This window comes from Zea mays, chromosome 7 (genome assembly GCF_902167145.1).
Source record: "Zea mays cultivar B73 chromosome 7, Zm-B73-REFERENCE-NAM-5.0, whole genome shotgun sequence".
Taxonomy (NCBI): domain Eukaryota; kingdom Viridiplantae; phylum Streptophyta; class Magnoliopsida; order Poales; family Poaceae; genus Zea; species Zea mays.
In genome coordinates, this window is record NC_050102.1 from 29,750,853 (window position 1) to 29,775,605 (window position 24,753).

Genomic DNA, 24,753 nt, shown 5'->3' on the forward strand with positions numbered 1-24,753 from the left:
CTCACTCGAAGCACTATCTATCACACTACGTGATAGCCCCTTAGTAAATTGATCTGTCAAATTTTTAGACGTATGGACATAGTCCAACACTATTACTCCAGAGTCTCTCAATTTTCTGACAGATTTTAAACGCTTCTTTATGTGCCTTGTCGAATTCATATTATCCTTAGAACTTTTTATCTTGATTATCATAGTCTGATTATCACAGTCCATAGAAATAACCGGCACATGTTTTTCAACCACCGGTAAATCCATAAGGAGTTCATGAAGCCACTCAGCCTCAACTGAAGCGGTATCTAATGCTGTGAGTTCTGCTTCCATAGTCGACCTCGTTAAGATGGTTTGCTTGCAAGACTTCCATGAAACAGCGCCACCTCCAAGTGAAAACACATATCCACTTGTGGCATATATCTCATCAGCATCAGATATCCAATTTGCATCACAATAACCCTCCAGTACTGTTGGGTACCCGGTATAATGGATGCCTAAACTCATAATACCTTTTAGATAGTGCAAAACTCTCTCAAGAGCACGCCAGTGATCATCTCCCAGATTTGAAACAAATCGGCTAAGTTTGCTCACAGCAAACGAGATGCCAGGCCTCGTAGCGCTAGCTAAGTACATGAGTGAACCAATTATTTGGGAATATCTCAATTGATCACTAGCTATACTTTGATTTTTCTTCAATAGCTTACTAGGATCATAAGGTGTTGGAGTAGTTTCACATTCGCTATAACCAAAGCGACTCAAAACCATTTCCATATAGCGGGATTGCACAAGTGTGACCCCACCATTGCCTTCTATCAGTAGCTTAATGTTAAGAATAACATCAGCTTCTCGCAAATCTTTCATTTCAAAATTATGGGACAGAAAGTCTTTTGTATCTTTAATCACATTAAGACTCGTCCCCAAGAATAGAATGTCATCAACATACAGGCATAAAATTACTCCCTCGCCCCCACCATACTGATAGTATACACGTTTGTCTGCTTCGTTCACAACAAAGCCGATAGATGTCAAAGTTTTATCGAACTTTCATGCCATTGCTTAGGTGCTTGTTTTAGGCCATATATAGATTTCAATAACTTACACACCATGCCTTCTTGATCGTTTGCTACAAACCCAGCTGGCTGCTCCATGTAAATTTCCTCATCTAGCTCTCCATTTAGGAATGTTGTCTTAACATCCATTTGACGGACGAGAAGACCATGAGAGGCAACCAGAGAAAGTAGCACACGAATTGTGGTCAATCGAGCCAAAGGTGAATAAATATCAAAGAAATCCTCACCTTCTTTCTGTGAATAATCTTTAATTACAAGCCTCGCCTTGTACCTTTCAATAGTGCCATCAGGTCTAAGCTTTTTCTTGAACACCCATTTACTCCCAATGGGCTTACACCCATAAGGACGCTCAATGACCTCCCAAGTTGCATTAGACATAATAGAATCCACCTCACTCCTTATTGCTTCCTTCCGAAAGTCAGCATCAGGAGAGGAATATGCCTCTTCAATAGTACTTGGGGTGTCATCCACAAGATATACAATGTAATCATCACCAAAGGACTTTGCAATCCTTGGTCTCTTACTCTTTCGAGTTGATACATTATCATCTTCCACAGGATTTTGTATATGGGATTCCTTATTGTGTTCTACCGGAATAAAATGATCATGGGGTATCGTTGGTTCATCACTAGACGTATTATGTGTAGCTTTCATGGGAAATTCGTCCACAAAGAACGTAGCATCTCTGGACTCCATAATAGTACCTACCAACATGTCCGTTACAACAGAGTTTATAATTAAGAACCTATATCCAATGCTGTGAAAAGCATACCAAAAAACACAATCAATAGTTTTCGGTCCTAATTTGTGCTTCTTGTTAATTGGCACATTCACTTTAGCCAAACAACCCAAGGTGCGCAAATAGGAGATATTTAATTTCCTCTTTTGTCATTCCTCGAATGGTGTGATTTATTTTTTCTTTGTGGGAACTTTATTTAGGACATGACACGCCGTCAAGATCGCCTCACCCCGCTATTCCTTAGATAGTCCTAAAGTCTCTAACATGGCGTTAACTAAAATCAGTAGATAGTCCCGAAGTCTCTAACATGGCGTTAACCAAATCAATTAGAGTACGGTTCTTTCTCTCAACAACCCCATTGGATTGTGGTGAGTATGGTGGTGTCCTCTCATGAATAATACCATGTTCCACACAAAAAATCAGAAAAATCACCTAAAAAATATTCTCCACTACGATCAGACCTCAACTGTTTAATTTTCCTCTCGAGTTGATTTTCCACTTCAGCTTTGTAGGTCTTAAAATAATGCAAAGCTTCGTCTTTTGGCTTTAAGAGAAACACATAACAAAATCTAGTAGAATCATCGATAAAAAGTAATAAAATATCGTTTGCCTCCCTTAGTCAATTTTCCGTTCATCTCACATAAATCGGAATGTATTAAGTCTAGTGTTGCCAAGTTTCTCGCCTCCGCAGCCTTATGAGGCTTGCGAGGTTGCTTAGATTGCACGCACACATGACACTTAGAACCTTTGACTAAATCAAATTTTGGGATTAAATTTAAATTTGCTAACCATGATACACAACCAAAATTTATGTGACAAAGTCGTGAATGCCAAATATACGACTCGTTCGAAATCACATTGTCCAAAGACTTATTACAAACATCATGCAAAGATAAGCGGAACAAGCCTCCACTATCATAGACTTTTCCAACAAATGTCCCATACTTTGACAGTATACATTTATTGGACTCGAACACAAGTTTATAGCCATCTCGACATAGCAACGAGCCACTAACAAGATTCTTTTTATGGAGGGAACATGCTGCATGTCCTTCAATAGCATCGTCTTTCCTGAAGTAAACTTCAGAATGACTGTACTAACACCAAAACACGTGCATGTGATCTGTTCCCCATAAGCAAGGCTCCAGCCCCTTTGCACTGATAAGAAGAAAACAAAGAAATATCAGCACACACAAGAATGTTAGCACCAGTGTCAACCCACCACTCAGGGGATCGACACACTGAAAGAACAGTAAGTAAAAGATTACCATACCCCGATGTTCCTTCTGCGGTCTCGCTAACAACCATATTTACTGATTTCTTCTCTTGAGTTGGTTTTTTCTCTTGCTTAGATTTGCGGTCTATACATGCGCTTGCCTAGTGATTAGTACTCCCGCAAATAAAGCAACCAGCTCCTTGGTTCTTTCTTTTAAACGAGACTGCCTGCTTGGGCTTCGTGGCATTTTGTTGATTGTTCTTCTTTTTTATTAATATGTGACGCGTTGGAGTTCTTCTTTTGTACCATATTATCACTAGAAGTCTGAACTCCTTTTTCACGAGTTTCTTTTGCTCTCGCCCTCTCCTCGACATCAAGAGACCCAATAAGCTCAGCCACGCTAAACTCTTGTCTCTTATGTTTTAGAGTGGTAGTAAAATCCGTCCAAGAAGGTGGTAGGTTAGCGATAATATCGCCAGCCACGAACTTGTCAGGCAAGACACATGGGAACTGTTCGAGTTCCTTAGCCAGTGCCTGTATTTCATGAGCTTGTTCAACTACAGGATGGTTCTCAATCATCTTGTAGTCAAACAGCTGCTCCATGATGTACAGCTCGCTACCAGCATCAGAAACACCGAACTTCTCATCTAATACAGCCCATAACTCTTTTGCAGATGTGCACGTTAGATAAGAATCAACATACTTGTTGGCAAGAGCACCAATCACGGCGCCTCGAAACAGGTTATCGGCAACGTCGAACATTCTCTCCTCATGAGTAAACTGTTCGGGTTTCCCCTGTGCGGCGTGATAGCAGTTAATTGCAGTCAACCACAGTATCACCTTACTACGCCACCTCTTGTAAAATGTCCCATCAAAAGGTTCACTTGGTTTTAACGCAATAGCAAAATCACTAACAGAAAAATGACTAAAATCAGGTTTTTGGATTGTTGGAGAAATAGGCATTTCAGTTTTAATTTAATCCAGAAATACACAGTGATGTATGTGACGACATGTATGTGCATATGTGTATCACTACTCACATAAGCAGTAAACAACAGTAAAATATGCACAAAAACTAAGAACAGTGTGTACCCTGCGGAGGGACCGATGTTCAAGGCACTAGTGGCTCCATTCACACGAGACATCTCGCGTGTATGTTCGATGTAGTCGTACACAGTCGACGTAGATAGATGTACGCAGTGCAGTCTCTCGAACGGCGCCGGCGATGAGGAGCTTGATCAGTGCTGGTCGAGTGGATGAAGCGAGCAGTTGCGAGTACGCTCCCCAAAAACCTGATCGCCCGCACACCCGTGCATTGTCTCTCCGCGGACGGCGATTTCATAGGCTTGCTCTCCCACATTCTGTGTTCGAAGAAGGTGGGACGGGGATGGGCTGTACGCAACGCGTCTGAGAATTGTACGTGTGTTCTCTAGTAACCAGAAGCAGCCTCCCCTCCTAATATATGTATATATATATATATATAAATACTATATCTATATATAGGGAAGAGGTAATGGAAGCCCTGGGCTTCCGTTAGTGGGCAAGGCCCCAGCCAGGGAGACCGAATGGGTCGCGTTCGGCCCACTGGACGCCAGCCTGTGCCATTTATGCAAAGGATAACCACGTATCCCGCCTTACACGCGACATGCAATTACGCAAGCATAAATTTGTGTACAAATGTGCATAACTCATGCATAAATGGAATCTTTGCATGCCAGGAATCGCGCGCACGAATATCTGCATGTGCTAGACGTTTACGACTGCATAACGTTGTGATACATGATAGCGTAAACCATGCAAACGTTCACGACAGGATTTGGGATAAGGCAAGACGTGATTTTCGTGCGCGTAAATAAAGGCGCAGTTACGGCAGGAAACTAATACAACTTTACAGCCGCGTCCACGTTCGCTCGTCCATCTGAATTATTGGCGGCGGTTAGCGGCGGCGGAAGTGAGAGGTCCGGCCGGCGATGGGAGGCGAAAATATGTCCACCACCGGCGCTGGCGATGACATCCTGCCTGTAACGTCTGTGCATAAGCCAGCAGGTACGTCTGTTTCAATGGACATGCATCCTGTTTTGTCTGCAATCGCCCCATACACAGAGGGTGTCTCTGTTACTCCTCCGGCGGCATTGAGGGCACCTAGACATATCGAAGAGCACACAAAAACAGCAGACGTGGTCGGCGCAGAGAAGCACATCCCCATGAGACATATTGGGCCACATGAACAGGACACACCTCATATTCTTCAAAGCCACGTAAGTTCTCCCATATTACGTTAAATTTAGTCGCTATTGAATCGTAAATGTTAAATTTCTGTGCGCAGCCGGACAATATTGATATAAGATTGATACCTAAAGTCGGTATGACATTTAGTAACGTGGACGAGGCGTATAATTTTTATAGTCAATATGCATACGAGGTAGGATTTCCGTTGAAGAAATATAGGGAGCGGAAGAATTGTAAATGGTTGAACTGTTCAATGGAAGGAAAGAATGCTGAAAGGGTAGCTGGAAATCCAAGGATACGTAACACATGTTCGAAACGAACACAGTGCAAGGCTGGGATGAAACTTAAAAAAATCTACGATGATGCTAAAGAGAATGTTATTTCTATTCGGATTGATCTGGTAAACTATGAGCATAATCATGAATTTTTGAAGAAAGATACAGAAAAAGGGCAATTGCAATGCAACAAAACACATGATCGTGAATATATGGAGTTCCTTAGTGCGATGCAAGAAAGCAGGATTCCACCACATTGCATTATGGATTTTGTTACAGAAATGCATGGTGGCCCAGAAAACGTTCCAATAACCGTGCAGGACATGAGTAACCTGTAAGTGTATTATGCATTGACAATGATTGTATTTTATATTACATAAACAATCGTAATGTGTTGAGTTAGATATAGTGCATAATCATTACATTTTTTGACAGAAAAAAGCATGGCAAAGGGAGAGAAATGCAAATGATGTGTCAAAGCTGTTATCTTTTTTTTCATTATGCAAGAAAGATAATCCACAATTTTTTTCAGACTTTCAACTGGACAAAGAAGGGAAAATTTTAAGCATATTTTGGTCCCATGCTAGCCAGCAAGCCGAGTACATTGATTTTGGTGATGCAGTTACATTTGATACTACACATAAGACTAATATGTATGATAAGCCATTAGGCATGTTTGTTGGCTCGAACCACCACCTACAATGCACAATATTTGGGTTTGCTTTACTAGGAGATGAGACAGTTGATACATTCGAGTGGGTCTTCAATACGTTCAAAACATGCATGGGATGTGACGGACCACGAGTGATGCTGACAGGTATGTTGTAATAAAATGTCTCGTAATTATTATGTCACGTACTATATGATATCATATTGTCTTGCATGATGTTATGTAAATTTATATATTTCAGATCAAGACCCTGCCATGCCAATTGCACTTGGCAGAGTATTCCCAAACACAATACATCGATTGTGTTTGTGGCATGTGCAAAACAGGTATATGCCCCACTTGAATGAATTATATGCAAGATTTGAGGACATGGATTTCAAAACAAGGTTCCAATCTATAATACATCATCCATTGAATGAAATGGAGTTCGAGACTGCCTGGCAAATGATGCTTGATGATTTCCAACTACACGAGAACAACACCCTTGCCAGATTATATGAAATACGCAAAGATTGGGTACCTGCATTTTTCAAAGGAGATTATTGTGGTCTTATGGTCTCTACACAACGAAGCGAGAGCATGAACAAGTTGGTGAAGAGTGCCCACGTGGATGCAAACACACCGCTTCATCAATTTGCAAAGCAAATGATGAAGCTCCTGCATAGTAGGAAGATGAAAGAGGCCAAAGAGGCACTAGGATGCATGGTAAGTGAAAAAAAATTAATAAACATATGTTTTATGCTATTAAAAACAAAACAGTATTAATACTATATTGTGTAATTTGCAGGGTCAAAAGGATACAACTACATTGTATATGTTTGAAATAAGAGTTGCAATGGCATACACTAGAGCTGTGATGACAAGGTTTCAGGAGACAGTAAAATATGCAACTGCATACCGAATAGACCGTGATACAGAGGGTGACGAACATGATTGGGTGGTGAAACATACTACAAGATCAAATAAAATTGTTTGGGGTCAACACCAATTCAAGATAAGGGCTGATGTGGATGCCGGAAAGTATTCATGTGAGTGCAAGCATTGGGAGCATACAGGTATGTTATACTATATAAAATTATAAATTATTACGAATACATAGCTGTTTACGATTAATATATGACATAATGTATGTTTAATCAATTATAGGACTATTTTGTGTTCATCTTGTACGCGCTTTCATGCATCTACAAATTGAAAGGATCCCAAGTGAGTATATTTTGCAACGATACACATACTCCGCGCATCAAGATGTGGCTTTTTCAAGAGACGATAGGAATTTGAAAGGAAAAGATGGAGAAACTAGATCATATAGACAGAAGATGTTGCTTAAAAAAGCAATGAAAGTAGTACACCATGCGAGTCTGTCTAAAGCTGGGAATGATAAAGCCCTAGAGATGATGGACGAATTATTAGGGTTATTGATGCGTGTGGAGCCTGATATAGGTACTGGTGAGAGTTGTGGCACAAGTGTTTGCGATGACATCCAGGTACGCACCTCGTGATGTTATGAATTTTGCATAATTACTTGTCGATTATGATCCATGATTGTAATGATGATATAGGTCGAAACGTATGAAACAGAAGAAATGGCTATAGACAACTTACGCAAATTAGATGATGGGAACGAGGTATGGAACAAATCTTTATAATGTATTACATATACTGCTCTATAAAATTTGTGTCTTCACTGGACTTTGTTTTATTTCACAGGAAATTTTAATGGGCTCTAATACAAATGAATGCAATACTAAGGATGATCAATGTAATATGCAGATATTAACATTGGAACATAACACTGACATTCGGCTGGTTGAGAGTAGTTCTATGGATGTGGAAGCTAGAAAGGTGAAAACATTGCTACAATATATGATGACATACGAGAATGTAAAATCTGACTTGATATCTTTGTTTTGTAGAAACTGGAATTTCATATGGAAGGTGTAAACTTAACAAGACCAGATAAGGCCAAGCCTAAGGGAAGAACAATCAAAAGTAGTGAGCAACAAGTTTTAAAATTGGGTGCGAAAGGAGCTAAGAAGATGAGCAGGAAATGCCAGAAATGTGGCATAGCTGATGGTCACAACAGCCGTACGTGTTTAACTGTCAAGGATAATAGGGTTCGATTGGCTAACCTATCTGGACGTAAGCGAGGACGGCCTCCTGGTTCAAGGAACAAACTCATAGCTGCAGCCCCGCAATGGAATGAGACATCAACGTCGAAAAAACGAACGGTGGATGTCGGAGATGATGATTCATCTGGTAGAGAGTAGAAGACCATAAGATACAATTATTTCCTTGTGTAAATGTGATTCCTGTGTTCATTTGACAACTTCCAGAAATCATCATAAATATACTTGCAAACTGGCATAAATGTCTGTGTAATTTGTCATAAGCTTTAACAGTTATGCAGCAATCTGACTGTACATATACTTAGCATACATGTATGTGAAAACCTGCATAACTCTGCGTTGTGTAATGCATAAGATGGTAAGCCTGTGAACCATGACTGTACAAAAAATGACTCTGTTTGCAGTATATAACTCTGATAATGTATATAATAATGTACATGCAGATATTGATGACTATTGTATCATAAGTGTATGGACAAACATGCATAAGACTGTCAATAATTATATCGTAAACTCCGGTCAAGAAACCTGCATACTTCGAGGTTATTGACATAACAATATTGTACAGGAACCTGGCAGAATCAAATGCAAGAAACACACATTACTTTCAAACACAGTTTGGAACAACATTCCAGTTTAGAAAAAAGCTGATCCCAAAGTTGTCATTGACATAACTAAGAAACGTCTATGGACTTTGCCCATAATATACACACATGACTGATCTGAAGTTTAGGGAACCATTGTATACAAAATATATTACATGACCAAACTAAACTACATCCTTTAGACCTTGAATCTTTGGATGTCTTGGAGCAGCGATAATGCTTTGTTCTTCGGGTGGAATGTGATGTAATGCAGCGCAAGAGACCGTATCTCACTGGTGTTGCCCTGCAATACAAAAACACTGAGTTAGTTATACCTCTGTTCCATATGTTGCCATGGGCCAACTATAGAATTAAATGGTAAATTTGTACGTACTGCTTCTATGTCTGACCGCAAAGATCCTTCGTCGCATTGATAAAATAGAATGTAACCCATGACATAAAACCCAGAGTCATTTGATCCAGCTGCCATGTTAGGACAATTTGGGCACAAGTCAATTGTGAAGTTACCAAACTTGGTAAAGCATGTACTGGGCCGTACATGTTGTATTGCTTTGTTTAATCTGCTCATAATAACCTTGGCCCATGGTAACTTTCTGCCACCTGAGCCCAAATGTGCAAAATGATAGTCCTTCCATGTAGTTCCACCAAGTGTTGGTCCATATGGGTTGGAATCTAAAATATGAATGCACTTCTTGACCTTGTTGACAACATACAATGTCCAATGCCCCCTGCTTACCATGGGGACCATGATCTGACCGTGTAAAAAAAGCATAAAATTAACAGGGTAACTTACAAAAGCATAACAATGTGATATGTTCCATTTAAAAGGAATTATGTTTGGATTATGAAATACGATTGTTACCGCTTTGCATTGGTCCAATTCATCTGTCTCAGGCAATGAATTGTCTAGAAGTGTGTGGAGTACAGATTCATCAAAAGGTTGAGGGTTGCGACTGTGTCGTTCCTGTTCCTCAAAGTTGAGTATTGACTGCAATAAACGATATAAATGGAGTGAGTGTACTTGGGTTCATCTAATTTGTATATGAAAATGGTGTATGTAAGTTACAATAGTTTACCCCAACATTAACATCAAGAACCAAACTGTTCGAACTCATGGAAGTCTGCTGATTTTTTGCATCATCAATAACACATTGGATGAAACACTGCATGAATCCATTGTCGAGACACTTCCCATCGGCAAAAGATTCATATATGTCAGAACATGTCGCTGAATATTCACCATAATCTATTATGGTCCTGGTGAATTTTTTATATCAATTAGAGAGGTGGCGTAAATCTACAAACATATAAACAGATTTAGATTTAGTATGAACTTCGTACCTGCCGGTGTCAGATTGCAGACCACACAAATATTCGCGTAGAGCTAACACGGTTTGCATCTCCGAATCAAGAGAAGCCTGGCCAACCTGTGGAGTGTTTGTAGCTGGATCGGTTTCAACATAAACCTAAAAATATATATGAAAATATACATAAAACTCTGTGAACAATTTTGACAACTATAAAGAAAATGAAAATTACTGAGCTGACATAATATGGAATATACGTATGTGGAATGAAGTGTCATAAACTGGCATAAAATTAATGAGCTGACATTACTGATACAGATCAAGAGAAAGAAATATTCTTGCAAACTGCATAAATGAATGTGTAATTTATCATAGGCAGCTAGCAGTTATGTAAAAACTGCATGCACATCTACTTAGCATATATGTATGTGTAAATGGGCATAACACTGGTTTGTAAGATGCATAACCTATTTAGACTGTGAAGCATGGCTATACAAAATCTATGAACAGTTGAACACTACAAAGAAAATGTAAATTACTGAGCTGACATGTTCAGATGGAGTCTGATCAAAGCATGGACCACTGTCAGGCAAGTCTGTTTTTGCCACTTGTTGTACGCCGCCAGTAGACTAACAATGATGGTATAAATGGATTACAAATTTAGTAAACTGCTAATGAGAATACAGAAAAACCACGAGGGGGTTTAGACATACCTTGATTTGCGGAGTCGCATCAAATATCGGCGCGTCAGGATCCATGTGTGGTGTTGCTTTAGGAGTGACGTTTGTATTGGTCGGCATGTTCTTGCCACCGTCACCATGTTTACCCTGAAAGAATTGTAATGGTTATATGCTATTTACATAAAACAATTAATACAACCCTAGAATGAAAAAATACAATTAATAATAAAAACATTACCACTGAGGTTGTAGGTGTTTTGTTCTGTTTCGTTATATTTGTATGAACCAGTGGATCAATATCAGCTTCATCGGGGCAACTTTCTAATAGTACACGAATATGTTGTTGCCTTAACAGTAATTCATGTACCTGTGTGTCTGTAAACTGCGTATCCAGCTGAGAAACTGGAGTAGACATATCGGGTACAGTTGGGGGGCTAGACACGTACATCCTTCTGTACGTGTCATGTAAACAAAGAAAACATTGTTTAAAATAATGGCATCAAAACCATATCGATAAATGATTGCATAACTTTTTTATATTGACGTAAATACATTAAACTGACTAACCAGCTCTCTGGGGAAGAATATCATCTGATTTTGATGTGGTTTTCTGCACATCACAAGCATCTTCGTTGTCACCCGTCTCGGCACGGAGGACCTCATCAATTAACTCGCCAAAAACATCAGATAGATTGAATTGTTTCTCAACAATCTGCTGAAGAGTCTGTTTAATAACTGAACACGCCTTACCAACCTCCGCATCAAAATGTGACAGCTTCTCTATGAAACCCATGCGGTGGCGGGATGGAAGCTGATTCAGCTTGCTTGATATCAAATCCCTGATGAGCGGGAGTTCGATGTGAATTGAGTGCTGTCCAGATGGGTCAGGACGAGGAACATCAAAAGTGTTGGTCCTGGTCTTATGCTGTTGTAAATTGAAAATTATTAAGTAAGTGTATAGCATATCACTGAATATTATGTTGAAATTCTATGACAAACAAATATATAAATAGAATCATGCCTTGAATTGTGCATCAACGGGTGATACAGCTGTGTAGCAGGTCTCTGAGGAGCTTCGGAACTAAAAAAGGCGTGAAAGATGGAGTAAAACTTATACAAACATATTAAATTGATAAATGAGATTCATATATTTAATGGAAAATGCAAAACAACATCACAAATATGCTTACAAACGGGCATAAAGGTATGTGAACGTTATCATATGCATGTAAATAAATGATTGACACATAAAACAAATACCGAGCAATGTCCAAATGCTTCTTCTCCTTTGCGTATCTTGCCCTTGTCAGCTCTTGTCAAGGCTTGAATAATATTCCTATCAAAGTATTTGATTCGTGGTGTTCCACGTTTGTTCTGGGGTGCCGCTGAGTCATGCAAATGATCCAAATAATACAGCTCCAAAAGGCATAACATGAGTCATTATAAGCAAACAAAAGCATAAACTACGTGTATATGGATTTTGCATACAAGATTATGGGTACATGTAACAGACAAAAAAAGGATATGCTTACGAGAATAACGATGGAACATCCATAGATGGTTGTAGAAACGTTCGTAACGCTCCTATTATGCCACTTCTTGGCAGCTTGGCATAAATCATTGAAAATAAGCTGGCACCAGTCCATCTGGTGGAAACGATCCATCTGCTCGGTTAAAAGAACCTCATGGTTTGTTATTCCCCAGCTGGCAGTAGGGAACAACAACCTATTGAACAATATCAAGAAAAAGCATCTGATGCTTAAATCATCGTCAGAACCTTTCCTCAAACGATCTTGAAGAGCTGTAACCCCAAAATCTTCTTTCGATAGACCAAGTTCAGCTCTTAAATTGTTGGCAGCAACAGCTTCATCGATGCCCAATGCAGTTCCTCCCCCAGCATTCGGTAAACCCAAAATTAGGTGCACAGTATCCTTTGTGATTTTCAGCTCCTTTCCAGGGCCAGCTCGAATTGTCATGTCATTGTGGTCGAGCTTTTCCATCAGCCAAGCTAAGTGTGATCTGCTGCCGAGTGCGTCCAGTCTCATATCAAGAATACTAGAAAATCCCCTACGTGCAATTGCTTGTTGCTGTCTGTCATTTAATATCTGTATGCTTACTAACACATCTTGGGGGTTGCATCTGACGTTCAGCCTCTGCTGGAAAAAATATATAAAATGAATATTGTAAACATTTACATCTGCATAATCGCAACACAATGTTTAACTCAGACATCAAGACAACATGATTTCACGCATAAAAATGATATATTGCCATAGACATAAATATCTAACCTGTCGGGGTGGGGGCACTGCTTTCCTCCGCTTAGTGACTACCTTCTTCAAAACTTTCCCAGGGCTGTCGTCCAAGTTACGCTTCTTGGATAATGGCATAAAGTCATCATCCTCCTCAGCAACATGCCTTGTTTCGGGTCTAACAGTCCCCGCCGGAGCACGGGGTATGTCAACGCTGAAGCACTCCTGAGTAGACTGGATTATGATCTGTTTTGGATTGGAAGGTGGTCGGTCTACGTTCTTCATCACTGATGTTCCTGCCAAATGAAACAACACATATACATAAATAAAATACGTAAAGGATCAAAAAAATATAAGCGCAAAGTCAATTCAGATCAGTTCATGACCATACATTGCATAAATGTATCAACAAAGCAGCATAACACAATATTGTAAATTGCATAAACTTGTGAGACTAACTTGATCAAAAAAATCTGCTCATATGCGACATCCAATTAATGTATAACCTGGTTATTTCGTGTGAGCTGGCCCAATCTGAACAGCAATAGGTTTTATGGCATAATGTATTGATGTATGGATCATACTTCTGTCAACAAACCAGCATAACACAATATTGTAAATTGCATAAACTTGTGAGACTAACTTGATCAAAAAAAATCTGCTCATATGCGACATCCAATTAATGTATAACCTGGTTATTTCGTGTGAGCTGGCCCAATTTGAACAGCAATAGGTTTTATGGCATAATGTATTGATGTATGGATCATACTTCTGTCAACAAATCAGCATAAACAAAGTATTGTAAACTGCATAAAGGTGTGATAGATTGCATAATATACATTTGTGTCTCCAATTAACTATAAATTTATAATGAATTGGTATTTGATAAATCAAGCAATTGGCAAAATAATAATGTGAACTCTATCTACGATTCAGATTGTAAGAGTTAAAGGTTGATGGCTTACCGGAATGTGGATGGGCCTGGAGGGCGGCTGAATTCGAGACACCTCTGCAGGGGACAACCCAATGCGACGCGGGGCTGTGTCAAATGCGTTGGGGACTCGACGTTGGGGACGGACCTCGCGACGGGGTAGGGGACTCGGCGTTCGGCCGCCGCGGTGGAGAAGATCGAGGTCTCGGTCTCTGACGAGTAGGAGAACGCAGGGGCAGCACAACCGCCTCCTCGATTCCGGGTCCCTTGCCGGAGACGAAGAACAAGGCCACGGCGTGTATGCGGCGGAGAAGGCGAGGGCGGGTCTCTGCGGTGGTGAAGGAGAATGCGACGGCGGGGGAACTGCGGGGGAGAATCTTAATGCGACGGCGGCGGTTAGTCTAGGGTTCGCCGGGCGCGGAGGAGAAGCAGCATACGGCGGCGGATTTGGCTAGGGTTCGGCGGGAGCGATAGTTACGGGAGAGATGAGCTGAGAAAATGAAAGCTCAGTTCCTTGATTCGAGGGACCGGTATACGTAAACTGCACAGATTGCGGGAACACGATCTTTTCGTGGGCCCGGATGCCGCGAGACGTGCGCACACCAAAAGAGTGTAAACGGTAATAAAAAGGAGCATAACTCGTATTTATAATTGACGTAACAATGTATTACAGTCAACCAGTAAAGCGTGCGCGCCGGTCAGAGCACCTGGTCGGTTTCTGGTCGGGGCTTCCTGTAGTTAGAGAGAGCCCAGGGCTCTAAATACTATATCTATATATATATATATATATATATATATATATATATATATATATATATATATATATATATATATATATATATATATATATATATATATATATATATATATATATATACACACACGTGAAGAGGGAGGCCAACAGACAGTAATGGTCACCATCAGAGCTACCGTTACAGCCAGCCAGAAACTGACACCATAAGTGACGTCCGTTAATAACTTTTATGAAGGAATATTCAGACCAAGGTCCGATCTACCAAGGCCTCGGTCACGCCCACGGCCCGGCCCAGCCGACGACGCGCGCGCGTTTAGTAGTCTTTCATCCTTTTTCAGCTTCTCAATAGATGCACCAATGGTTCAACTATTTAAGTTGAGTGAATTGTCCTTTGAACTTCTGGTATGGTACTAAAGTACTAGTACACCGTAGCATTAAAGTGAGCCTCTAGCATCGACTATTATTGAATATTAATATGGGCTAGGCCTACATTAATTCAACAATTACAACACTCTCTAAAAGATTTTGTCCTCTATATTTTCTCCATCTCTAGCAATGTTCTTTAAATTTTATACTCTATATCAACAATGTAACATATTTCACATTCTATATTGATTTTTACCATTCATGTGCACGTGAACGAGCAAACACAATAAATAAGCAGAATGTATAGAGTAGAACCGTACGTCCTCTCTATTTCTAGCGGATGCATGTCGTGCTCTAAAATTTAGAGGATCTTTTACCGTCTCTTGTTGGAGACAAAAAAAGGTACATGCAACCTTTATATTTTAGAGGACAGGACCATTTACGGATCCGTGTTGGAGCTATGAATGATCCAAAGGAATCCACCAAGAAAAAAAAGTGCAATTGGGCTATGAATGATCCAATTTCATTGCCAGGTCTACACGCATAAACAAACATAGCAAGCGGAGCTCGTTGGTCAAGAAGGCACTCTTTTATTAAAGTGTCAACGCACTCGTGTACAGATTTTTTTTTAAAAAAATGTTATTTTTATTGATGCACTGGCGGTACGGTTCACAGAAGGAGACGTCAGTGCAATGCATACGGCCAAGGACTAGTAGGACCACCGGTAGGAAAAGTTCATTTCTGCGGCAGTTTATATAATATATTCCCGTGAACTACCATAAGTAGAAATAGATATTTTAACAGAACGTCAACCACCACCGGTATAAATAGACTATTTTTCTTTAAATGTGTTTGTCTTAATGATACCGCCAATAAAAGATGATTTCTAGTGATGCTTCCAAATCTAGTAATTCAAAATGACACGTATATAAATTTGATAACCCTTTCAACCACCACCGGTACACGTTTAAATATAGAATATAAAACATAAAAATATGTGTGTTTTATTTATAGATGGGTGTGAATATGGGTTTAGAATTAGCAATTATAGTTCAAATCTCTATTCATGCATTTTTTTATTATTTTTCTACTATTTTAATGTGGGAGAGCACGATGACGACATAAACCGTGGACATGAAAAACTGGTGCTTGAGTGTAGTAGAGACGTAGAGCTTGACACGATCTACAATTTTGTACTTGTTTTTTTCAATTGAAATCATTTATGTTTTCAAATATTTGGTAAACATTCTCGGATCTATTTAGAAGCACCGATTCATAAAAACGAAACGTATACAAAATTGGTAACTTTTCATATATTAATTAAGATGAAGACAAACGTTGGAATAAAAATATAGAAATCAATGAGGCCTACAACTTTTTAGTTGATAATTTTATCATTTAAAATTATTTAGTTTCTAAAATATTCATTAGAGGATCTCAAATCTATTTTACAAACATAGATTCAGAATGGCACGTGTATAAAATTGATAACTTCTTCGTATTGATTCAGACAAAGATAAATATCATATAAATATTATAGTACTCGATGACATCTACAACTTTGTAGTTGAAAACATTTTAATTTAAAATAACTAGGTACCCAAATATTCCTTAAAAGTCTTAGATCTATTGTAAAATATAATTAATTTTATGAACGATTTTCAAAAGCCATCTCTGAAATGATTTCTACAGTACACTTAAGAAAATATGCACTGATAGAAGGCTCTACGGATGGGTGAGAAGGAATGATTCTCACACTGATATCATAACCAACTGTGGGGTGGTAAGAAGGATTGTCTGAGGGGGTTCAAATTTGGATCTAGGAGAAAAAATGGCATGATGTGGTATTGTGGTAGGCGCGGCCACAGGACAGGCCCAGGTGCAGAAAAGTATATTTTTATAGCTTTTTTTAGAATTTATTTCTGTTGGCGGTACCTCAAAAACAAACACACTAAAATTAATTTATACTTTTTTGAAGTTTATCTCTATCGGTGATAACTTAAGAGGATAGTGAATATTATCTTGAACCATTTAGAGCAATGGATTGACTAATGAAAAATTAACAAAAATTCGGTGGTTCTAGTTGGTATAGCCACACTTCACCTTAGGAGATTTGACTAAATTGTTAACTGTTTTGTTGGCAAAGAAGTTTACAATATTCTTTTAGGCTCCATATTTCATAGAATAGAATAGAATAGAATAAAAGAATATGTCCAGAATCTCTTAGATATGGTACAGTGTGATTGCAGTCACATTTTTGTGGTGTGACACATTTGCCTAAGATTAGTTCTGATAAATTATAGCTCGGAAGCGAACACGCCCCATGTTTAGATATTTTATATTATATTGCACAAAGGATATATATACAATACTAGGTACCATCATACTCCCTACGTTTCTTTTTAGTTGTCGCTGAATAGTTCAATTTGCACTATCCAGTGACAGCTAAAACGAAACGGTGGGAGTATAAAAGAACAATACAATTTTAGTTATAAAGATATGAAAAAAATATGAGTACAATGTCAATATGTTCGAGACAGAATAGACATACTATACAAATATATTCGATGCTGAATACAATAATAATACTTTTTGTGGTATTATTAATATCATTGATACTTTTTTTACAAACTCGATTAACACTATTTTTAGACATTGTAGCACACATTAATTAATACAGTATCCAAAACAGAGAAGATAAGGAGGAGATTCGATAGTACACGCACCATATGGTTTGATACCACTACCATGCACTAATAACTAGGTGCATTATTACCATTACAAAGTTTAATAGTGCTAGTAACTCCCTCAATCAGAGAGATGATAAATGTTGTTTAGGATTAGGAAGCAACTCGGGCAGGTGCATCAAGTGTCTTGTCATAGTCCTCAATAGATTTCACCAGATGAATGACGTTATCCTTGGCAAACCCGCCGCAGCCACCCTTCTGGTATTGCCTCCCGCTCTCGTCTATCTCCACGCACCCGATCCTTTGGATAAACTCCAAGAGCAAGGTTGGCCTGTATAAGCAAGTTTTGTTGTTAGGTTTTTTTTAAAAAAAATGGTAGATACAGATTAAATCTAGATCTATAAATTACTAAGTTTTCCAGATTTTCTAGGCACACTATTTTATGAATATCATATGATGTTTTAATAGAATGCATTTTTAAGAAAAAAAATGTTATAATATTTTAGAGATTAAAACTAATATAATTATTTTAGAAAAAAATAGAAAACCCACCTCTAAGACTAAGGGACTGTTTGGTTGTTTTTCAATCTATGTGGATTGGATGGTATTGAGTCGGTTTAAATCTATAAATCTATAGCAAGTCAAAATTCATCTCAATAATCCCACTACAATCCATATAGAGCGTATCTAATATCTTGTTTTAATAGTTAAGGAATGAAAGTCGAACTTCCGTGTAAGTTAAACGTACAAAATACATAGGTCCTTGAAGATTATGGTCGACATGCACATGTAACTCGTTTCGTTGTGGTAGTTTTTTTTTTAAGAAAAAACACTAATGGATAGATTCTGTTGTACTGTATTAGGTTTTTTTAGTAGCAGGAGAACATGGATGTAATTAGCTAGTCGACAACAATAAACATGCATGCAAAGGACGCGATGATTGCCTGTCTCCAGTAGCCTTGGTGAAGATTAATTAAGTCAACATGCATATGTTACTCGTTTCGTTTGCTGTAGCTTTTTTTAAGAAAAATAATAATATAATGGATCGATAGATTCTGTTGGGCTGTAATTAGTCGAAGATTTTATGTCAATAAACACGCATGCAAAGCATGCGACTATTACCTGTCTCCAGCAGCCTTGGTGAAGATTTGGAGCACAACACCTCCATTGTCACCCTTGTCCACCCGCACGCCGAGCTCTTGGCACTCCTTAATCTGTGCCTCCGACAGCACGTCCCCGGCGAGCCGCCTTACGCCGTCATAGTAGCTGGGCGGCGGTGGTGGCAGGAGCTCGAAGCCGCCCATGGAGGACCGCGCACGTATCTCCCTCAGCGTGCCGATAAGGTCGTCGCTGGCCATCGCCAGGTGCTGCACGCCAGGGCCGCCGTGGTGGTCCAGGAACGTCTGTATCTGGCTGCGGCGCTTGGTGCCCTGCACCGGCTCCAGGAGCGTGAGGAGCACGTGCTCCGAGCTGTTGGCGAGCACCAGCCCGTTGAGCGAGCTCTCGGCCGTGCCCACCTCGTTCCCGTTGACCCTGTGGAATTCATGGAAGCCAGTGAACCCGGCGATGTACGCGGCGACCGGAGCCAGGTCCGGCACGCCGCCGACGATGTGGTCGAAGCGGTTGAGTCCGTAGTCCGGACACTCTGCTGACGAGCTGGCGACGTTCTCGAACCCAGGGAGGAAGGACACGTCCGTGCCGTCCGGGTAGCTCACGAAGCGGAGCACGGCGTCTCCGTAGAGCTCCACCTCCGCGAACACGAAGCCGTGGCCGAGCTCAGCGGGGGCGAAGGCCGGGCGCGCGCCCGCGTCGACGCTGGCGCGGAACGCCTCGGCGGCGTCGGAGACACGGATCGCGACGGCGCGCACCGCGAGGCCGTAGTCGGCGGCGAAGCGGCGCGCGGCGTCCGCGGAGAAGGACGGCAGCACGGAGCTGGACGACGCGGCCGTCGCGTCGTCGTCTGCGCCGTGCTGCGCCGCGTACGGGGCGGTGAAGAGGAACGCGAGAGGCCCCGAGCGCGAGCGTAGCAGGCGGGAGGCGTGCGCGGTGTTCCCCGTGGTGAGGTCAGACTGCGCGGCAAGCGGTACCCCGAGCGCGAAGGAGAAGCGGCCGGCAGCGGAGGCGGCGTCGGCGCACCAGAACTCGACGTGATGGAAGTCGATCACGTGGAAGCGGTCGGTGCCCGCGAAGTCGGCAGCACGGTCCGCGGTGACAACGGGCGTCACTGGGTGCAGCGTCTTGGTTGCTCGGAGAGCTGTCGGGAGTTGTCGACGTGTTGGCATTGGAAGCGATTGGCGGCGCGGGGTGCATCGTGAACGAATGCTGCTGGAGGGTTTAGAGTTCGGCAGGAGGGCATGGGCGAAAACCGAGGAGGCCGAATTTTTTGTATTTTAGCCCCTAAACTGAAGTAAATTCACGTTTAGACCTAAAAAAATTTTAAATGCAGTTTTGGACCCTTAGCTCGGCGCCATAGGCTATGGCGCCGAGCTGACACAGCTCGGCGCCACCGAGCTGTGACATGGCCGCAACGGCTAGTTGCGTCTAGGGCTTACCTGGCTCTGACGTGGCGGCGGCGCGGCTTCGTAGCTCGGCGCCACAGATCTTGGCGCCGAGCTACGAATTCCTATAAAAACGCCCGCGCGGCTGGCCGAGAGCAGCTCATTTCGTCCCATTTCCAAACTTCGTAAAAATTTCCTGGATTCAAAGATTTGAGTTGGTTCACTTCGTAGGCCAAGGTATGATTTCCAACTGATTCGTTTTGTATATTGGGTTGTTAGTTAAATAATTTGTATACACCTATTATATTATCATTTCGAATATTAGTTTGTGTAGACTTATTATAAAGCATAATAGGTACAAGTGATAATTATAATCGTTTATTAGATGAAAGACATGTACCGAGAGGCGTTGTGGCAGAAGAGAGGTCGTCCTCGGGAGTTATATCCGGACGTATCTAGTAAGGATGCTCCTGTTCCTCCTGAACTCCCCGTGCCTAACTGTGACTGTGGCAGACTGGCTTGGGTACATCAATCACAACATCCAGACACGGCTGCTCGCTGCTACTACCTTTGTGGCACTTTGGACGTACGTAGCTTATGACTTATCACTTAATTTTGTTCGCATTCATTTTTTTGTAGATATGTAATAGTGCATCTTTCCATTATTTTAGGGACATCAGAAGTGTTTCTTTTTCCAGTGGATCGATGGTCCTGATAAATTTGACCCTCGATATCTTCTTTTCGTTAATTGGTTGAGTGGAAAGACAAGTCATGAGCGTTTTAAGCGTTGGGTACCTCCTCCCCCGAATCCTCCACCAATGACGGATGAGGAGAAGGAGGTAGCAACAGAAAGACGGATGGACTCACCGCCTCGATGCGATTGTGGAGACCGTGCTGTCATCGACGAAGACTATGACAAGCAGTTCTGTTGTCCAAGCATCGGGCACAACAACGACTTCTTCATGAAGCTCTACCAAAGGAGCTTCAATACGAGATGCATTTGGCATTTGTGGAGACAACCCGACTGGACCTCCGCAATGACTAACAGGTAACTTTTGAACAACCACATCCAAACACGGTGGAACCATCGTCTTCACAATTCTTAAATATATCACCCAATCATCTTCTGAGGTAATGTAGATCAACCGTCGGACAACTGTTCCATATGTAATATGGGACAACAAACCCTGAATTGATATTCTAGGGTCGTTTATGTCGCAACTAATCTCCTCACAAGCTCGAGCCAAAAGCTGGTCAAAAGTTGGTCTTTCAACGAACAACATGGTCACGATCTTCATACCATCAAAAGTAACACTCCCATAAGCATCTATCTCCACCCTTCCTCCATGGTATAGTGTTACTAGGCTATCCATCTATTGCAAAAATGGATTACTAACTCAATAATGGCTACATACTTAAGCCTACTAACTTACTAAGTAATAAATATATATTAACTAATAACCATATAGTAAATATTAAATGAACACATCAAACGAAATTACATAATCTATAAATAATGTACGAAAACTATGTATACCTGAGAACGCGTACGACTCCAGCTAACGGTGGAGAAGGTCAAGTCGGTCGGACGAACACCTACGTACAAAAAAATTGTCAGTAAAAAATTTGGCAGCACCTCCCCTGTAAAGTGATGTTTATAAAACCTGCGACTAAACGACAACACGATGGTTGCCAACACAGAAAACATGTAATATCAATGCCCTAAACAAAATGGTAGCTATATAATCACTAAGAATTTACTAAACACTAACAATATACTACGCAACAAACTAGCTAACTATTTTAATAAACACTAACAACAAAATAGCTACTATTTACTAAACAATAAATAATTGGATAGCTAACTAATTACTAACCACTAACAAACCCTAACAGTTTACTAACTAAGAAATTAAAAAAATAAAATTACCGGTGGCAGGCAGTGAGCGCGCGGCGGCCGGGGAAGGAGCTGCGGCGAGCAGGCAGCGCGGTGGTCGGGGACGGAGCTGCCGGGGCCCGAGCTCGGCGAGCAGGCTGCGCGGTGGCCGGGGAGCTAGGCGGCGGCCGGCCCAGGCGAGGAAGGAGGGCGGGGCGGGCGACCTCGGCTGTGCTCGCCGGAGCTCGCCGAGCGACCGCGGCTGTGCTCGCCGGAGCTCGCCGGGCGGAGAGACCGGAGACTAGGGCGGCCGCGCCGCCGGTGAAGGGCGTGCGGGTGGCCGGAGAGAAGGCGACGGCGACGAGGCGGCGGGCGAATTGCTAACGGGCAGAGAGAAAAACAGACGAAACGGGCAGAGAGAAAGGCGTCGGGCGGATATTTCCTAGCTCGGCGCCAAGATCTGTGGCGCCGAGCTAGGTGCCACGCGGGATGACACGTCACGAAGCTCGGCGCCATAGCCTGTGGCGCCGAGCTGTGTTAGCTCGGCGCCACAGGCTATGGCGCCGAGCTAAGGGTCCAAAACTGCATTTAAAATTTTTTTAGGTCTAAACGTGATTTTACTTCTGTTTAAGGGCTAAAATACAAAAAATTCGGCCGAGGAGGGCACCGCTAGCAGGTGGGCGTGGGCATTCATCGTGTCTGGTTTCAGCGACTGATGAGCTTGAGTATGAGATTGTGTTATGTATGGGCTTATGGCTCAGCTGTGTATGCTCCAGAGCAGTGTCGTCGTTTGTTTATATAGGCAACAAGTATACCGTGGCTCGGCCTCACTATGGCATGCTTTCACATTATGTGCCTTGTGAATATCCATACTATTGTCTGGCATCTTTGTAAATCATACTTGAGGCTCACACGATCATATTTTAGACTCTCTTTGATTTGAGGGATTAAAGATTAGTCCCTAGACTAAAAAACGAAACGGGCCCTTACACATGGCAGCTTCTTCACATGAATTCAGGTAGATATATTATGGACCTATTTTGGACTGCATCAGTTTCACAAGATTTAGTGAAGTTAATAAAGCAGGTCATTATAAGCTTCAGAAAAATTGTGAAAATGAAGTTACAAACTTTTAGAATACATTGAGAGTTATTTTGTTTCTTATTTAGATTAAAAATATTTTTTAAACTGTTTAAATTTATATTATACACTACAGCTTCAAACTGAAGCTAGAATCCAGAGCTGTGCCAAACGAGCCATATAGTCATGGAGATAAAAAAAAAGAGGGGCTGAATTAAACCGCTACAACAATATAATATCATTAAATCATTGACAATAAACATATATAATAGTTTGTATGTTTTAAATTTTAGTAGGGGCTTTATAAATTCGGGAGCGTAGGGGGATGGAGCCTTACCTGCCCCACCGCTAGATCCGTCTCCATATGAATCCTAATAAACTCTTAAAAACTCGATTCACTACAGAAAACTCCACAACTTTCGGTGGTCACACTAAATTTTGACAGCTAAAAATAAGCCATCGATAATAAATGAACTTATTTTAGGTGTTGGCAACTTGCCGCCAAAATTAATTTAATTTTCAACGGCTGACAAGGTGCCACCAAAATTAGTGCATTATAGTCGCCGATCTAGGTTAGCCACCGAAAATTAGATTAATTTTGTCGGCCCACGCAAAACACGCCGAAAATTATCGACGATAGCTTCGCACCCCTACACCTCTTGTGCGCCACTGCGTCCCCTACCCCCTGCGTTTCGTCGCCTGTCCCTGCTTCCCCATGTGCCGCCACGCACCCAGCACCCCCATGCGTCGCCGCTCGCTCGACGACGCCCCCTTCTTTCGCATTCATCATGTCTGATTTCAACAACTGATGTGAGCTTGTGTATGAGATTGTGTTATGTATGGGCTTATGGCTCAGCTGTGTATTCTCTAGTTCGGTGTCGTCGCTTGTTTATAGGTAACAAGTATACCATGGCTCGGCCTTAGTATCGCATGCTTTCACATTATCGACCTTGTGTATATCCATGTTATTGTTTGGCATCTTTGTTTGGCAACTTCTACCAAAACCGAGAAGTAAATTGTGATCCCCGGTCTAACACAATCTTCTTAGGCACTCCATGTAGACAAACTATTCGAGCCATATATAACTCTGCTAGCTTCGCTGCCGTGTAATTAGTCCTCACAGGTATGAAGTAAGCCACTTTTGTCAGTCTGTCCACAATCACCCAAATGGAGTCATACCCTACAGAAGTGCGGGGTAGCCCAACAATGAAATCCATGCCAATTTCTTCTCATTTCCACTCAGGTATCTTCAGCGGGTGTAGTAATCCAGCAGGTCTCTAATGCTCGGCCTTTACCCTCTAGCAAACATCACATTCCGCCACATGTGCAGCAACATCCCTTTTTAGTCCATATCACCAATACTTTTGCTTCAAATCCTGGTTCATCTTGGTACTACCC

At 41.4% G+C, this 24,753-nt stretch overlaps 2 protein-coding genes across 3 annotated transcripts; both read right to left on the reverse strand.

The window, feature by feature from the left end:
* Positions 1 to 8,954: 8,954 nt before the first annotated feature.
* Positions 8,955 to 11,357, reverse strand: LOC103633802 (uncharacterized). 2 transcript variants are annotated; one of them, XM_035960869.1, is made up of 9 exons: positions 11,279 to 11,338; positions 11,150 to 11,173; positions 10,945 to 11,058; positions 10,780 to 10,860; positions 10,266 to 10,390; positions 10,001 to 10,181; positions 9,787 to 9,912; positions 9,298 to 9,675; positions 8,955 to 9,207 (listed from the first exon to the last, which is right to left on the reverse strand). In XM_035960869.1, the coding sequence occupies exons 1-9, from the start codon at positions 11,324 to 11,326 to the stop codon at positions 9,103 to 9,105; spliced, it is 1,182 nt and encodes a 393-aa protein (XP_035816762.1). In that variant the 5' UTR covers positions 11,327 to 11,338; the 3' UTR covers positions 8,955 to 9,102. The 2 variants fall into 2 exon arrangements, with proteins under 2 accessions (XP_035816762.1, XP_035816763.1); XM_035960870.1 differs by lacking the exon at positions 11,150 to 11,173 and having other exon boundaries at positions 11,279 to 11,357.
* Positions 11,358 to 17,854: 6,497 nt separating this feature from the next.
* Positions 17,855 to 20,187, reverse strand: LOC103633803 (4-hydroxyphenylpyruvate dioxygenase). The gene is made up of 2 exons (XM_008655480.2): positions 19,024 to 20,187; positions 17,855 to 18,232 (listed from the first exon to the last, which is right to left on the reverse strand). The coding sequence occupies exons 1-2, from the start codon at positions 20,181 to 20,183 to the stop codon at positions 18,055 to 18,057; spliced, it is 1,338 nt and encodes a 445-aa protein (XP_008653702.1). The 5' UTR covers positions 20,184 to 20,187; the 3' UTR covers positions 17,855 to 18,054.
* Positions 20,188 to 24,753: the final 4,566 nt, after the last annotated feature.